This window comes from Nycticebus coucang, chromosome 8 (genome assembly GCF_027406575.1).
Source record: "Nycticebus coucang isolate mNycCou1 chromosome 8, mNycCou1.pri, whole genome shotgun sequence".
In the NCBI taxonomy this organism is placed as follows: domain Eukaryota; kingdom Metazoa; phylum Chordata; class Mammalia; order Primates; family Lorisidae; genus Nycticebus; species Nycticebus coucang.
The window spans coordinates 100,639,293-100,657,309 of NC_069787.1; the positions used below are offsets into that span (position 1 = coordinate 100,639,293).

At 40.7% G+C, this 18,017-nt stretch overlaps 1 protein-coding gene across 1 annotated transcript in view; it reads left to right on the top strand.

Moving 5' to 3' along the window:
• Nucleotides 1-18,017, top strand: part of TF (transferrin) — a 64,776-nt gene that overhangs the window by 27,571 nt on the left and 19,188 nt on the right. The window contains 3 exon segments of the mRNA XM_053599599.1: nt 1,253-1,437; nt 2,849-3,038; nt 15,118-15,128. Of these exon segments, the coding sequence (XP_053455574.1) occupies nt 1,253-1,437; nt 2,849-3,038; nt 15,118-15,128 (386 nt within the window).

Below are 18,017 nucleotides of genomic sequence, written 5' to 3' on the forward strand. Positions count from 1 at the left end.
GTTGTAGGGCAGTGCCTGTGGCTCAGTGAGTAGGGCACTGGCCCAATATACTGAGGGTGGTGGGTTCAAACCTGGCCCCAGCCAAACTTCAACAAAAAATAGCCAGGCGTTGTGGCAGGTGCCTGTAGTCACAGCTACTTGGGAGGCTGAGGCAAGAGACTTGCCTAAGTCCAGGAGCTGGAGGTTGCTGTGAGCTGTGACACAACGGCACTCTACTGAGGGTGACAAAGTGAGACTCTGTCTTCAAAAAAAAAAAAAATACTGTTATAGCCATACTGTAGCTGAATATGATACAGTAGCTAAAAACACCATCTTGATTTATACATACTGACAAGAAGAATCTAGAAGTGGCTGGAAAAAAGCTACAGAGTTTTACATCTGTCAAGAACCAATGCTAAACAAAATCATGAACATGCAACACCAGAACAAACCAGGAATTACATACCTATATGCATATTTCGGTGAATCCATATAACAAAGTAGGGATGGAAGCATGCAAGTGTCATATCCAGGATTAGTACTATAGAACTGGGTGAGATTTGGGATGTGTAGGAAAGGAAACCTTTTAGTTCATATGTAGACACATTAAAAAATTTATGAGTATGGTCTCATATGTTGTTCAATTAAAGAAAGAAAATTCAATGAAAAATGGATGATGGAAAAACGTTGCAGTCCTGCATTATGGGAGAGAAACAAAAGTTGGCAGTAGGAATAGGAGGAAAGAGCTGAAAGCCTGAGAGTGGGTGAGAACACAGTCAAGATGAGGCAAGGGGCCAAGACAGGATATGGACCTGTTCCACACTACATTTTCACTTAGAGTTGGTACGAGAGAGTCAGATTCAAATACTGATGCAGATTTCCAAAAGTGTCCTCTGGGGAAAAGTTCTTTTGTTTGGAGACGCCTTGTGGACTTATAATACGAGTTGATAAGCCTGGCTTAGAGCATCACTTTCTTCCTATGCTAACGCAAGTAGTACAGAGGCTTTAGAATTGAGTCTTTGAACATCCAGAGAATGTATTTCACTCTCACCTAGCTGATAGGGAAGTTTAGAGGGTGGTGGTCACTTGTAATTCCTGGTGTGAGGTGAGTGTTACCTTGAAGAGAGCATGGGCATCCCTTCCCTTCCTATCACTTCTGCTGACCAAAGACCCCAGGTCCTCCACACACCAGTGAGTCAGTCACATACCCCCAGTGAGGGCACCTTGACCAATGTCGTCACTTGTGGCTGACCCACCTTCTTTCTCTTTCCAGGAAGCAACACTGACCCATGGGCTAAGGATCTGAAGGATAATGAATTTGAATTGCTGTGCCTTGATGGCACCAGGAAGCCTGTGTCTCAGGCTAATAACTGCCACCTGGCCCGAGGCCCAAATCATGCCGTGGTCACACGGAAAGATAAGGCAGCTTGTGTCCGTGAGACGTTACGTCACCAGCAGGTACAGACCAGTCAAGCCTCCCACCCTTTCTTCCTAGATGAGTGTGGGTTATTTGGGAATGTTCACAGCTAAATGTGGTCCTGATTCCAGCATTTTCTTTCTGAAAACCAGAATTGGGACTAGAATATCTGGGTTCAAATTTCAACTCAGTAGCTTCCTAGCTATGCCATCTTAGGTAAATTACTTAACCTTTCTGTGCTTCAGTTTCCTCATATACAAAATGACAATAATAATAATTTATGTCCTTCTTAGTTAATGTGAGAATTAGGTGAAGAAATGTACCCAAAAGCCGTGGGAAAATTACTGATCTTTAGAAAATGGTCAAAACGTGCTAGCTGTGTCATTATGGGACTGGACCTCCCAAGCCTGGCTCTGCTGGCTCCGCGTTGCAACTCCTACTCCCTGGAGATGAGTTCCTGTCTCATCCACGTTTCCTCAGGACCAGGAGTCTGCCTTCTTGCTCTCCCTCACCTTGTTCAGGGTACTCTCATTTGCCCCATTTCTGTCCTTCATGAAAATGGAGAAGACTGATCCTGTTTCCCAGCATTCTTGGATCCAATGTCATGAAAAGTGGATTTCTGTATCTCTTGCCTAGCAGACTAAAAACTGTTCTCAACAGTCTGAAAAACCCAGGACCTCTACCCTTGGAGATCCTGAGGTGGGAATAACCACTTGAGGATCAGTCTTATTGGGGAGAGTGGCTGTCTGAGTATTCTAATCCAAAAGGCTCCTCTACACTAAACATCACTTTCCTTTCAAGCATAGCTCCCCACCTGTTGATTACCATTAGCTTTTGTTTTTTTAATTAAGATAGCATGTCTTCAAATAGCATGTCTTTTAAGGCACATGATGACAATAATGAGCATTTAATGAACAATTTCCTAGTTGCTATATGGGAAGTAAACTTTTTGCAATTATTATTTCACTTACAACCTTAGATGGCCTGGAGAGATTAAGTGGCTTGTCCAAGACAGAATTCAAAATGCAGTCAAACGTGAACTTTTAACAACTATCTCTGCCACTCCTCTGGGAGGCCTCACATTTAATATCTTCTTTGACAATAACATCAGAAGCGATGCATTATTGTCCTCTTATTTCTAAGGGACATGAGGAATGACGTGAAGAAAAGAGACAGATCAGAGAAGGTGGGAGTGGGCAGGTGGGTGGGAGGGACTTCTCAGAGGAAGGTGGGACCAGGGACCCTACAGAAGATTTGGGGTTGTCCTGAAAGCACGGAGTAGGAGCTCCAAGTGGGTGAACAGGAGGCGAGAAAGGTGGAAAATTCCCGAGGCATACTCTGTAGCTTCCTTTTTTCCCCAGGGCCAGTTCAGAGCTTTCAGCCTCTTTTGTCCCACGTGTTGCCCCAACTGCTTAAGGCACAGGTCCTCACGCACTTTCTGTCCATTGACAGGGCGAGTTTGGACATTTTGAACCTGACTGCTCGAAGAAGTTCTGTATGTTCCAGTCTGAGACTAAGGACCTTCTATTCAAAGATAACACTGTATGTTTGGCCACAATTAAAGATGACGTCACATACAAAAAATACTTAGGAGAAGAATATGTTAAGGCTGTTGGTAACCTAAGAAAATGCTCAACCTCACGTGAGTAGGGGAACAGCTATTCACTTTTAGGGGAAGTGGCAGGCCAAACATGGGGGTGGGTTCTGGGAGAAGGAGAAGGAGAAGGAGACTGTGGGCCTCAGGATATGACCACAAGGCAGGATGAAAGGGGGAGAGAAGCCCCTAAGCCCCCGTGTGATAGGCCAGCTGGTATGGGCAGATGGTCAGGGAGATGCAGGCTCAGGGCACTAAGGCAGTGAACTTATTAGACATGGAGAATTCCATGTTATTCCCAAGAAAATGAGGAGATGTATGGGCACATAATTCAAACTATTTGAATTTAAGTTAATTAAGATTAAACTAAACTAAAAACTTATATCCTTAGTCTTATCTAACCACATTTCAAGTGCTCAAAAGCCACATGTGCCTCCATATTGATCAGCAAAGAGAATGTTTCCATAACCACAGAAAGTTCTTTCAGAAAGCGCTGTTCTAAAAAGCTTTGACAGTGATATAGATCCACAAATGAGAAAGTTGGCATGCATATTACTCACCTGGAACACCAGTTTCTAAGAATTGAAATAATAAAACACACCTTTGCAGAGTAAGCATGTCAGTCATAACTGAATGACTCGAAAGCATTTGGAGGATGTGCAGGAGTAACAGCTGCTGTCAGAAGGTTAATCTTCAGCAGCAGTGTGTGGAAAAGTTCATCATGGTCCTCATGAAAAATACAGATTCCAGGTGTGGAGATACTGATTTAGCAAGTCTGTCCAAGGTCAGGTATCTGCATTTTAAAAGTTACCCCTGGCCCAGCACCTGTAGCTCAGTGGTTATGGCGCCAGCCACATACACTGGGGCATACCTGGTTCGAACCTGGCCAGGGCCTGCTGAACAACAATGACAACCGCAACAACAACAACAACAAAAAATAGTGAGGTGTGTGGCAGGCACCTGTAGTCCCAGCTACTTGGAAGACTGAGGCAAAAGAATTGCTTAAGCCCAAGAGTTTGAGGTTGCTGTGAGCTGTGACACCACGGCACTCTATCCAGGGTGACATACTGAGACTCTTATCTCAAAAACCAAACAAACAAAAAAAACAAAAGCAATAAAATAAAAGTTACCCCCATGTAATTCTGATGTAACCAACATGCTCATGTAGGCCTATGGTTGTGAGAACCAAGTTGATATTTACCTACCCTGTGTCCTCCATAAAGGGAGCCAGTCTGGCTCTGCTGTTCTCAGCTCCATCCCTAGCCCTCATCACAGAAACTGACACCTTCCAGGCGCTTTTCGCTATGTCAGTTCCCCACCTCTTAAAGAGGTGGGCAACCTCCCTTCAGCCACTTGAACTCAGGTGGTGAGCCCCCCTATAAGAGACTAGGTAGGGGATGCTGTAGGGCAGGGAATGGGTTACAGCCTTGGTGTGGGTAATTCTCAGGGTAGGCACAGGGGCTGTGCAGGCAAATGGAGGAGAACACTGGGAGAACAGCCCCATCCCCGCATCACAGAAGAGCAGGTCAGCGAGTCCCAGCACCTGTGAACTGTGCGTAACTGTTCATTCATTTCACAGTTCATAAATAAAAATAGGAAGATTTTGACTGTCCTATCTCTCTGCTCTGCTCCACAGGACTCCTGCAAGCCTGCACTTTCCACAGAGTTTAACATCCAAGAGGTGAGGCTGCTATCCAGGTGAAGATGGGAGCTCCTGTGACCCACAGGATTCCCCTGGCCTTGCTAGCCTGAGGGGTTTGTGCTAACCATGTCTGTCTTCATAGCTGTGTCACCTAATGCACGGGTTGCAAATAAAAATTAATATTCATTTTATATTTAAAAAGCTCCATTGTTTCTTAAATTTTTCCAACAGAAGTGTTTCTTTATATTGTCCAACTGAATACCTATGCAACTGAGCCCTTCTTCTGAGCTCAAGATTCATCTGGCCTTTCCCCACAGCATTGTGTAGTGCCACAGCTGTACCTCCTGAATACAGTTCTGGGAGGAATCTTTTCTAAAAGGGTCTGTGTGGCTCTTTTTATAACAGAATCAAATGTATATGGGTGTGTGTGTGTGTGTGGCAGGAAGGAGGATGTATAATGAATTAAAGAGATCAAGTGCTCAAATGAGCATAGAAAGACTACAGAAGACTCAGCTTAATGAGAAATTTTTAATGAAATCCACCAGGCACAGCAGAGGTCCTGATTCTAACTGGTTGGAAAAGGTGAAACTATGAAACATCTTTTGCTAAAATCAGCCCTTGAGCCTGATGCATAGTAATTTCTGTCCTGTCTCATCCCCTTCTCAGCCCAGATTCCTGTAATTGGTTAAGGCTTACTTTTCCATGTCTCACTTATTACTGACTAAATGCACACAATTTAGCCTTCTATCCACTCTCTTCCCTAAAGCTACCCTGGCAAAAGTCACCACCCACCTGCCAACTGTTAAGCCAGTTCAGTTCATTCCTGAGCCTGTTTCCTGCGCTTGGTACAACTGACCACTTCTATTCCTTGGAACTCTTTCCCTCAGCTTCTCTGACGTGGCAGTTCTCTGCTTGAATCCTACCTCTCTCTTTTTTTTTGCAGTCTTCACTGTGGGCTCATTTACCATCCTGGAAACCCGAGGAAAATCTTCTGGGAGATCTCTCTCTCTCTCTCTCTGTCTCTTAAGAGACAGAATCTCACTGTGTTGCCCAGGCTGGAGTGCAGTGGCATGATCAGAGCTCATTATAACCTGGAATTCCTAAGCTCAAACAATCCTACCTCAGCCTCCTGAGAAATTAGGACACAGATATGTGCCACCATGCCTACCCAATTGCTTATTTTTTGTAGAGATGCAGTCTTGCTTATGTTGCCCAGGCTAGTCTCAAACTACTGGACTCGAGAGATCCTCATGTCTTGGCCTCCCAAAGTGCTGGGGTACACGGTGAGCCACTGCGCCTGGCTGAGTTCTCTTGATCAGTGCACTTCTCACTTTGCAGGCCTCTTCCAGCAGTGCTAATGACTCCTGGGCCTCTCTAGCCACAGTTGTGACCCCAGGCTCCAGCACCCCCACCCTTACACATCCTACTACCTGTGGCTCTATACTATAGAGCAGAGTTTTTCAACCTCTTTTATCTCATAGCACACTTGGACCTGTAATTAAACTTCTGCAGCACACTTAAATTTTGTTGATCAATTAAAAAAAAAAAGTAAAAAACGAATACTTACTGTGCTTTTAATTTCTTTTGAAAATAATGTAATTAATTATAAATTTTTGCAGCACACCTCAGGTCCTCTTGTGGCACACCAGTGTGTCATGGCACACCAGTTGCAAATCGCTGATATAGACTCTTACAGCAATCAGAAACCCCCAAATTCAAAAATTGAGTGATCAGCCTTCCCGTCTCTCTCTTGCTTCCCTAAACAGTACATATTCTACATCAGCCAAAGACATGATCATCTAGCCAATCACCAGGGCCATAAACAGAGGTATCAAATCTCAACTCAGTTTTTCCTCACTCCACATCCAGCATTACCAAGTTCTATCAATTCTGCCTTCTAAATTACTGTTCAAACAGAAGGAAGGAAGGAAGGAAGGAAGGAAGGAAGGAAGGAAGGAAGGAAGGAAGGAAGGCTCTCCAGCTGGCCCCTTACTTTTCACTGAGCTGCAGAACTGTAGATGAGGAGTTTCTGAACACAACATTTCATACCCCTCTTAACTTTCTAGGAACCAAGGAAATAGGGCACTGGGTCCACTTTGTAGTCCAGACCTGATGGGGGCCTTTTTATACACAGCCTTCCTTTGCTTTTAATAATAATTCTTCATTATTAATAATCTCCTAAACTCTTCCTTTATCTAAATTCTATAATAATTTCCTGTTGTTCTTTGTTGGATAAGCTGTCCCATGTTTCCTCTGGGATGTCTGTCTCATTGCAATGGTTTATAAACCTAATTCTGTTATTTTTCAGGTATGGGCCTGGAAATCTTAGGCAATAGAGCTAGAACAATAATACTCAACATCCATTTTTAATTATTAAATTAATTAGTAAAATAGGGCCTCGAGGTGGCTCACATCTGTAATCCTAGCACTCTGGGAGGCCGAGGTGAGTGGATTGCCCGAGCTCAGGGGTTCCAGACCAGTGTGAGAAAGAGTGAGACCCTGTCTCTAAAAATAGCTGGGCGTTGTGGCCGGCACCAATAGTCTCAGCTGCTCAGGAGGCTGAGGCAAGAGAATTGCTTAAGCCCAAGAGTTTGAGGTTGCTGTGAACTATGATTCCAGGGCACTTTACTGGGCAACAAAGTGAGACTCTATCTCAAAAAAAAAAATAAAAAAATTAATTAATTAGTAAAATAGGACAGACCAGTGTTACTAGGCCATAATTTTATATACATAAAAACGAAAGCTACTATATACCTAATGGTTAAGAAATAGAAGCATTCCCACTAAAGTTAGGAACATGAAAAAAGTATTTCTTTACTACCAATCTTATTTCACAGTGTTTTAGGGCTTGTGGCCAAACCAATTACATAGGCCATAATATTTTTAAAAACAACAAAATCACTATTATTTGTAATTGATAAGTATATACATAGAATATCCATGAGGACCAAATAATAAAGTATTAAAAGTAGTAAATAAAATTCAGTAAAGTGAAAAGATTAAAATATAAACCGACTTTCCTTTATACAAATAATTCTGAGTTAGAACAAAAATAATTAGTAAGAATAAATGAAAGGTATCATTTAGTAAACTAGTAAGAGCCACATTTTAAAAAACATTTAAGCCATATAGTAAAGTAAAAATAATGTTAAAAACACATATTATCTTGGATAGGAAGACTCGACATTGTAAAGATCTAAATGCTCCCAAAATAGATCAATATATAATTTTTTTATTGTTAAATCATAGCTGTGTACATTAGTGCAATCAAGGGGTACAATGTGCTGGTTTCATACACAATCTGAAATATTCTCATCAAACTATTCAACGTAGCCTTCATGGCATTTTCTTAGTTATTGTATGTAGACATTTGTATTCTGCCTTTAGTAAGTTTCGCCTGTACCCATTCTAAGATGCACCATAGGTATGGCACCACCCATAACCCTCCCTCCACCCGACCTCCCCACTCTTCCCCTTCCTTGGCCCTTTCCTCATAGTCTTGTGCTATGATGTGAAAGCTATACTTTAGCTTCATAGTAGGGCTGAGTACATTGGATACTTTTTCTTCCATTCCTGAGATACTTTGCTAAGAAGAATATGTTCCAGCTCCATCCATGTAAACATGAAAGAGGTAAAGTCTCCATCTTTCTTTAAGACTGCATAATATTCCATGGTATACATGTACCACAATTTGCTAGTCCATTCGTGGGTCCATGGGCACTTGGGCTTCTTCCATGACTTAGCGATTATGAATTGGGCTGCAATAAACATTCTGGTACAGATGTCTTTGTTATGATGTGATTTTTGGTCTTCTGGGTATAAACCTAGTAAAGGAATTATAGGATCGAATGGCAGGTCTATTTTTAGGTCTCTAAGTATTCTCCAAACATCCTTCCAGAAGGAACGTATTAGTGGGCATTCCCACCAGCAGTGTAGAAGTGTGCCCTTTTCTCCACATCCATGCCAACATCTCTGGTTTTGGGATTTTGTTATGTGGGCTACTCTTACTGGGGTTAGGTGATATCTCAAAGTAGTTTTGATTTGCATTTCTCTGATGATTAAGGATGATGAGCTTTTTTCTTGTGTTTGTAGATCGTGCATCTGTCTTCTTTAGAGAAGTTTCTCTTCAAGTCCCTTGCCCACCCTGAGATGGGATCACGTGTTCTTTTCTTGCTAATACGTTTGAGTTCTCTGTGGATTCTGGTTATTAGACCTTTGTCAGAGGTATAACCTGCAAATATTTTCTCCCATTCTGAGGGCTGTCTACTTGCTTTATTTACTATGTTCTTGGCTGTGCAGAAGGTTTTTAGTTTGATCAGGTCCCAGTAATGTATTTTTTGATACTGCTTCAATTGCCTGCATAGTCCTCCTCATAAAATATTTAACCAGGCCGATTCTTTCAAGAGTTTTCCCTACACTTTCTTCAAGTATATTTATAGTTTCATGTCTTAAGTTTAAATCTTTGATCCAGTGAGAGTCTATCTTAGTTAATGGTGAAAGGTGTGGGTCCAGTTTCAGTCTTCTACAGGTTGTCAGCCAGTTCACCCAGCACCATTTGTTAAATAGGGATGTATTTAATTGGCTTGTCAAAGATCAAATAACGGTAAGTAGCTGGATTCATCTCTTGGTTCTCTATTCTCTTCCAGACATCTACTTCTCTGTTTCTGTGCCAATACCATGCTGTTTAGATCACTATCGATTTATAGTACAGTCTCAGGTCTGGTAGCGTGATTCTTCCTGCTGTGTTTTTATTGCTGAGTAATGTTTTGGCTATTTGAGATTTTTCTGATTCCATATAAAACGAAGTATTATTTTTTCAAGATCTTAAAATATGACAATGGAGCTTTAATAGGGATTGCATTAAAATTATATATTGCTTTGGGTAGTATAGACATTTTAACAATGTTGATTCTTCCCAGCCATGAGCATGGTATGTTTTTCCATTTGTTAACATCTTCAGCTATTTCTTTTCTTAAAATTTCATAGTTCTCTTTGTAGAGATCTTTCACGTCCTTTGTTATACTCCCAAATATTTCATCTTCTTTGGCAATACTGTGAAAGGAATAGAGTCCTTGACTGTTTTTTCGGCTTGGTTATTGCCGGTATATATAAAGGCTACAGATTTATGAGTGTTGATTTTCTTGCCTGAGACATTGCTGTATTCCTTGATCACTTCTAAAAGTTTTGTAGTAGAATCCCTAGTGTTTTCCAGATCTATGATCATATCCTCTATGAAGAGTGAAAGTTTGATCTCTTCTGACCCTATGTGGATACCCTTGATCACCTTTTCTTCCCTAATTGCAATGACTAAAACTTCCATTACAATGTTAAAGAGCAATGGAGACAATGGGCAACCTTGCCTGGTTCCTGATCTGAGTGGAAATGATTTCAATTGAACTCCAGTCAATACGATACTGGCTGTGGGTATGCGGTAGATGGCCTTTATTAGTTTAAGAAGTGTCCCTTCTATACCAATTTTCTTAAGTGTTCTAATCATGAAGGGATGCTGGATATTAGCAAAAGCTTTTCCTGCAGCAACTGAAAGAATCATATGGTCCTTATTTTTTAGTTTGTTTATGTGTTGAATTACATTTATAGATTTACGTATATTGAACCAGCCTTGAGACCCTGGGATAAATCCCACTTGGTCGTGGTGTATAATGTTTTTGAGGTGTTATTGGATTCTGTTTGTTAGGATCTTATTGAATATTTTAGCATCAAATATTCATTAGTGATATTGGTCTATAATTTTCTTTTCTTGTTGGGTCTTTCCCTGGTTTAGGGATCAAGGTGATGTTTGCTTCGTAGAATGTGTTGGGTAATACTCCTTCTTTTTGTATATTTTGCAAGAGGTTTAGTAATATAGGTACTAGTTCTTCTTTAAAGGTTTGGTAGAATTCTGATGTAAAACCATCTGGTCCTGGGCTTTTCTTTTTAGGGAGATTTTATATAGTTAATGCTATTCCAGAACTTGATATAGGCCTGTTCAACATTTCCACTTCATTCTGGCTAAGTTTTGGTAGGTGGCGTACTTCCAGATATTGGTCGATTTCTTTCAGATTTTCATATTTCTGACAGTAGAGTTTCTTGTAGTATTCCTTAAGGATTTTTTTAGTTTCTGAGGGGTCTGTTGTTATTTCATCGTTACCATTTCTGATTGATGAAGTTAGAGATTTTCCTCTTTTTTTCCTGGTTAGGTTGGCCAAAGGTTTATCTATTTTATTGATCTTTTCAAAAAACCAACTTTTGGATTTATTGATCTGTTGTATAATTCTTTTGTTTTCAATTTCATTTAATTCTGCTCTGATTTTGGTTATTTCTTTCCTTCTGCTGGGTTTGGGGGTGGAGTGTTCTTCCTTCTCCAGTTGCTTAGGACTGCCTTTGTAGTATCCCGGAGGTTCTGGTAATTCGTGTCTTGATTGCTGTTTTCTCCAGAAAATTTGGTGATTTCCTTCTTAATCTTGTCTATAACCCATCTATCCTTCAGCATAAGGTTGTTTAGCTTCCATGTTTTTGTATGGATATGCAGGTTTCTGTTGCTATTGAGTTCAACTTTTATTCCATGATGGTCTGAGAAAATGCATGGAATCATTTCTATTTTTTTAAATTTGCTGAGGTGAGATTTGTGGCCTAGAATGTGGTCAATTTTGGAGTATGTTCTGTGGGCTGATGAGAAGAATGTGTATTCAGTTTTGTTGGGATGAAATGTTCTGTAGATGTCTGTTAAGTCCAGATGTTAAATGGTTAAGTTTAAATCTAAAATTTCTTTCCTGAGCTTCTTTTTGGAGGATCTATCCAGCACTGCTAAAGGGGTGTTAAAATCTCCAACTACTATGGAACTGGAGGAAATCGAGTTGCTCATGTCTGTTAAGAGTTTCTCTTATAAATTGTGGTGCATTCTGGTTGGGTGCATAAATATTGATAATTGAAATCTCATCATATTGAGTATTACCTTTAACAAATATGAAGTGTCGGGCGGCGCCTGTGGCTCAGTGAGTAGGGCGCCGGCCCCACATGCCGAGGGTGGCGGGTTCGGACCCAGCCCCGGCCAAACTGCAACAAAAAAAATAGCCGGGCATTGTGGCGGGTGCCTGTAGTCCCAGCTGCTCGGGAGGCTGAGGCAAGAGAATCACGTAAGCCCAAGAGTTAGAGGTTGCTGTGAGCCATGTGACGCCACGGCACTCTACCCGAGGGCGGTACAGTGAGACTCTATCTCTACAAAAAAAAAAAAAAACAAAAAAAACAAATATGAAGTGTCCATCCTTATCCTTCCTTATTTTGGATGGTTTAAAGCCTATTGCATCTGTGAATAGGACTGCAATGCCTGCTTTTTTCTGCTTTCCATTTGCCTAGAGTATAGATGACCATCCCTTCACCTTGAGTCTATATTTGTCTTTTAATGTAAGATGCGATTCTTGTATGCAGCAGATATCTGGCTTGAGTTTTTGTATCCAGTCAGCCAACCTGTGCCTCTTTAGAGGACAATTTAAACCATTCACATTCATTGAGAATATTGATAAGCCTTTCAAGAGTCCAGTGGACATTTTTAATCCTTTTGCGACTGTAGAAGTTGGAATTTGAATAAAATTTTCTGGGTGGGTTTACTTTTGTGGTGGAGGATTACGCTGGTCTTTATGGAGGATAGGTCTGAGAATATCCTGGAGAGCTTGTTTAGTTATGGCAAATTTCTTCAACATGTGAATGTCATTGAAGTATTTAATTTCTCCATCATAAATGAAACTAAGTTTAGCTGGGTACAGGATCCTGGGTTGAAAGTTATTTTGTTTTAGGAGATAAAAAGTCGATGACCATCCTCTTCTAGCTTGAAAGGTTTCAGCAGAGAGATCTGCAGTAATTCTAATATTCTTCCCCTTGTAGGTGATGGTTTTCTTACATCTGGCTGCTTTCAGAATTTTCTCCTTCATATTAACTTTAGTGAAATTGATTATGATGTGTCTGGGGGATGTCTTATTTGGGTTGAGTCGTGCTGGAGTTCTGAAACTGTCTGCTATCTGAATTTCAGAATCTCTTGGCATGTCTGGAAAGTTCTCCTTCATAATCTCATGAGGAAGAGACTCTGTGCCTTGTGAAGCCACTTCGTCACTTTCAGGGATCCCTATAAGATGAATATTGGTTTTCTTCGAATTATTGCAGAGCTCTGTGAGAGAGTGATCTGTTTTTGCTCTCCATTTCACTTCCTCTTTGAGAGTTTGGGAGCGTTGAAAAGCTTTGTCTTCAATGTCAGAAATCCTTTCTTCTGCTTGTTCTATTCTGTTACGGAGGGATTCTACTGTGTTTCTCAGATCTTTGAGGGCTACAACTTCTCGTCTCAATGTGTCAAAATCTTTGGTCATTTGGTCTTTGAATTTGTTGAATTCTTGTGATATCTTTTGGGTTACAGCTTGGAATTCTAATTCAATCTTATTTGCTATCCAGATTCTGAGTTTGATTTCTGACATCTCAGGTATTTGTTTTCGCATGGGATCTTGTGCTGTGTCTGCCCCATTGATCCTTGGGGGAGTTGATATACTCTGATTATTCGTATTGCCAGAGTTTTTCTGTTGATTTCTCCTCATGATTGTTTTTCATCATTGCCTCTGGCCGTCCTCAGAGTTGAGGAGGTGTCTCTCCAAGATTAGACCCCAGCGGGATCACTCTATTTTTGCTGGATCTTTGTAAGGAGTGACCCTGTGTAGTTCCTCTGGGGCTGCCCCAGCCAGGGAGTTCTGGTTGTGGAAGCAGCTCCGGAGTGTGACACACCGGATCCATCAACAGGGTGGGAGGTGGTGCGCACGGTTCTGGGAGTGCCTGGTGCCCAGTGACTTTCGCCCAGAGAGCCCAACGCTCCAGCAGTCTCTGGCCAGGAGATGGGCTCTGCACAGAGGCAGGGAGGGCTCCGGAAGGCACGCGGCTACCAGAGTCCCTGGCCAGATGTGCGGGCTGGCATGGAGCCAGAGAAGGTACAGGAGGTAGGATGCAGGGTTGTCTGGCTCCTGCCATTCCTGGTCAGGGCGTGCAATGACCCGGCGGGCGTGGGTCATGGGTCGGGGGTCATGGCACAGCTCTTATGGAGGTCTGGCACCAAGCCCAGGAGTTTGAGGTTGCTATGAGCTGTGATGCCACGGCACTCTACCCAAGGCAACAGCCCGAGGCTCCAGTGTGCCAAAACTGGTCTCACTCTGCCCCTGAGGGTTAAGGCTGTAAGGCAGCTCAGTCCCCGCCTTTAGGCTGCTCAGTCACTAGGTTACTAGCTCCCGCCTGATCCTTGCTCTGCGACCCTGAGGGCAGAGCTTGCCGGGGCAGTTCTCTCACAAAGGCTCCCTGCGGCCCACAGCCAAACACTATAAGCTCCGTCCAGCTCAGCGGCTCAGTCTGGGGCCCTAGACAATGCCCAAAGTTCTCCGCACTCTTGCTCAAGCTCTCCACAAGGCAGTTCAACTGAGTGCCAAGTCCAAAAACACCGAAACAGTTCACAGGTAAGGCCTTTGCGGTTTGCAGTCTTACTGCTGCTTGTACTTACAGCTGCTGGCAGGATTAGGTTGATCGAACACACGCAATCACTTGCCAGTTTTGCACTGTTTTTGTCCTCCTCTTGGGGTCCAGAAGTTCCTTGCTGACTCCCTGTATCCTCAAAGGGATGATTATAGGCAGATCCCACCAGCAAGAGATGCCTGGAATCTTATCTCCCTAGACTCACCATGCCCAGTTGCAGGGAAGCTGTTACTCGGCCGCCATCTTGCTCCACCCCCAATATATAATTTTTTTAACTTGACAAAATGATACTAATGCTCAAGAAAAAGATAAAATTAAGTGAGACAGATAAGAAGAATTCTGAGAAAAAAGTAATGAGGGTACGCACTTGTTCTACCAGCTACCAAAATGTGACATAAGCTCCTGCATAGTGGCCTTAGCAATAATTTCTTAGATAACACACCAAAAACTCAGGCCACAAGAGCAAAAATAAAGTAATAGAACTATATCAAGGTAAAAAAACTTCTGTACAACAAAGAAAACAATAAAAAAAAAAAAGAAATAGCAGCCCACGGACTGGGAAAAATATTTACGAACCATATATCTGATAAGATATATAAAATTTATAAAGAATTTATATAGCTCTATAGCAGGAAAACAAGCAATTTGACTAAATAAATGGACGAAAGACCTGAACAGACATTTCTCTATAGAAGAAAAATGGCCAACAACATTAATTAACAGGGAACAGCAAATCAAAACCACCTCACACTCATTAGGATGACTATTATCAAAAAGCCAAAAGATACAGTATATGACACACCTCTTAGGGGCAGGACACAATTATAAGAGAGATTTTATCTAACAAGTGCAATTAGTGTAACCTAATTGTTTGTACCCTCAATGAATCCCAAACAATAAAGAAAAAAGGTCAAAGGATAACAATTATTAGTTGAAAGATACCAATTGGGTATGCCAACAGTACGCTGTTGGTAGGAATGTAGATGGGTATAGCCATCTTAACAGTTTCTAAAGAAATTAAAAATTACTAGCACCTGACCCAGAAATTCCTCTTCAGGGCATACAAGATCACAAACTCTTCCTAGAAAAAGTGCTATATACCTCATTGCTGACTGTAACTACAGTCGCCTTCAAAGTACTCTGACTCCCCTTGGGAAGCTATGCACTGATGCCAGAGCCTAGTCCATCCACCCTTCAAAGCAATCTTGGAACTCTTTTTCTGGAATGACCATCAGAGCTGTCATCATATGAGGTATGACAATTAAGTTCACGAACTTGCTACTGTGTGCTTATGCGGGCAGCACTGTGCAAACAAGTCAGTAAGGTTTCATAACTTCGCTATAGCAGTGTCTCGTGGCTGGGTTCATGTTGATGTGTGGTGGTGTCTTGCTGAGTGGCATTCATTATTGTTGCGTGTTTTTGTGTGCCGTATGATGACAGCTCTGATGGTCATTCCAGAAAGAGTTCCAAAATTGCTTTGAAGGGTGGACAAGGCACTGGCATCAGTGTATAGCTTCCCAAGAGGAGTACTTCAAAGATGATTGTAGTGATATTCAGCAATGAGATATGTAGCACTTTTTCTAGGATAAGTTTGTGAACTTGTCAGACAGCATATACTCAAAGGAAATGAGATCTCCACCTTGTAAAGATATACTCCCATGAACATGTGCTCCCATGTCCACTGCAGCATTATTTGCAATAGCCAAGATAAGGAAACAATTTAAGTATCTGTCACAGAACAAATGGATAAAGAAACTACAGGATATATGTATAACATTATGGAATATTACTCAGCCCTAAAAAAGAACAGGATCTTGCCATTTGCCACAATGTGGATGAACCATGGACATTAAGCTAAATGAAATAAGCCAGATGCAGAAATAAAAATACTGTGTGGAAAACATATGTGGTATCTAAAAACAATTTCAAATACAAGTAGGAGGAGGGCATAAGGAATGAGGAGATGCAGGTCAGAGGAAAAGTAGAAGATATGTAGGATGAACAAGTCTAGAGATCTAACCTACAACATGAGGATGACCGTATAGGTAACAAAATTGTACTGTATTTGGGACTCATGCTAGATGAGTAGATTTTAGCTGTTTTTGCCACAAAAACAAAAAAGAATGGGTAACTTTGTGAGATGATGGAATGTCAGTTTGCTTCACTATAGTAACCTTTTTATTATCTATATATATCCCATAACATCATATTGTATACCTTAAATATACACAACACAGCTTATTTTTAAAAATGAAGTTAAATGTACAATGATAAATTTGAAAGGGTGGTCACATGGAAATAATGAAGCAGAATAAAAATTTTAGATGTTCAATGTAAATGAGAGTTCAGTATATGATAAAGGTGACATATAATCCAGAGGAAAAGATGGGCTACTCACTAAATTGTTTAGAAATAAAATGACTAAAAATTCTGGAGCTGAAGAAAATCTCTTGGATCTCTAGCTCATTGCTTAACCTAAAAACCTCCCAAACCTATCAAAGATCTAAATATAAAATTAAAACCACAAAACATCAACATCTTAACATAGTATTTCTTATGTAATATTTGGAAAGGCTTTCTAACATTATGCAAACCTAACAGCAATTAAGGAAAATGTTAATAAATTTCAGATCATGCAAAATTTAAGGTTCTGTAAGACAAAAGCAGATAATTAAAATGGAAAATTATTTTTAGAAATAACAAAGATTAATATATACTCAGAAATCAGTATAAAAAGATGAACAAACTGATTTTAAAAGGCAAAAATTTTAGAGACAGTTACTAGATTGCAAACTGCCAACACTTATCTAGAATATGAAATGACTTACTAATAATTGAAGAAATAGAATGCATGAGACCATGCATTTTTTTTTTTTTTTAGATCAGCTAAAGTAACAAAGCTGCTAACATCCTGAGATAGGGAAGGAACAGAGAAAACAGTTAATATAACCTACTTTTGATGTGAATCCAGATAGGAGGAGTCTCTCTAGAGCAGTGTTTTTCAACCATTTTTATCTCAGGGCACACTTGAACCTATAAACTACCACGACAGACTTAAATTATGTTGATCAAAAATAAAGAGAGAGAGAGAGAGAAATAATATGCTTACTGTACTTTGAAATTCTTTCAAAAATAATTTAATTAATGATCTTCAAAAATCTTAGCACACCTGAGATCCTCTCACGGCCCACTGAGCTGTGGCACAGTGGTTGGAAATCCCTACTCTAGAGGGATGTCGGGCCAAATCTGTTCTCCTTCACATGCACATGTCCTTTATTCTTGACTGTACTTCTAGGACTATATTCCATGAAAGTACCATGATAGAGTGTTTTTACAAGGTGAAAAAAGTGAAAATATCCTAATTTCCATCATTGGAAGACTAACTAGATTTAGGATATATATCCGAACACTAGGGTACTCTGCAGCATGTACAAAGAAAGAAGTAGAGTGATATGAACTGCCGGGGAAGGAAAGTTTGGTAAAACAATTCTCATAACAAGACATATGTATACACTATACGATCATCCATCTGATTAAATAAATCATAAACACATAGGCTCATGTGAGTGTAAGGACAGTTACATCTAAGCAGTTAGCCTTGGAAAGACTAAAAAAAAATTGTCATTTAAATTTTGTACCTTTATTTACCATCTGATTTCTCAAAATAAGTATCTGTTAGTTCAATGACTTTTTTCAAGTGACTCCCAGGGAGAAGCTTCACAGTGAAATAGTCTGGATTTCACATCTCCTGGTATTATGGAATTGTATGTTTTAAGGTCTGAGGAAAGTGTGTGCAGATAACTCTCCAAAGTTCCCAGCTAAATTCTGTTAATATCAGGAATGATTTAGAAGTAGAAGGAAAGACCTCTTACCTGTTCAATGCAAGATGTTAT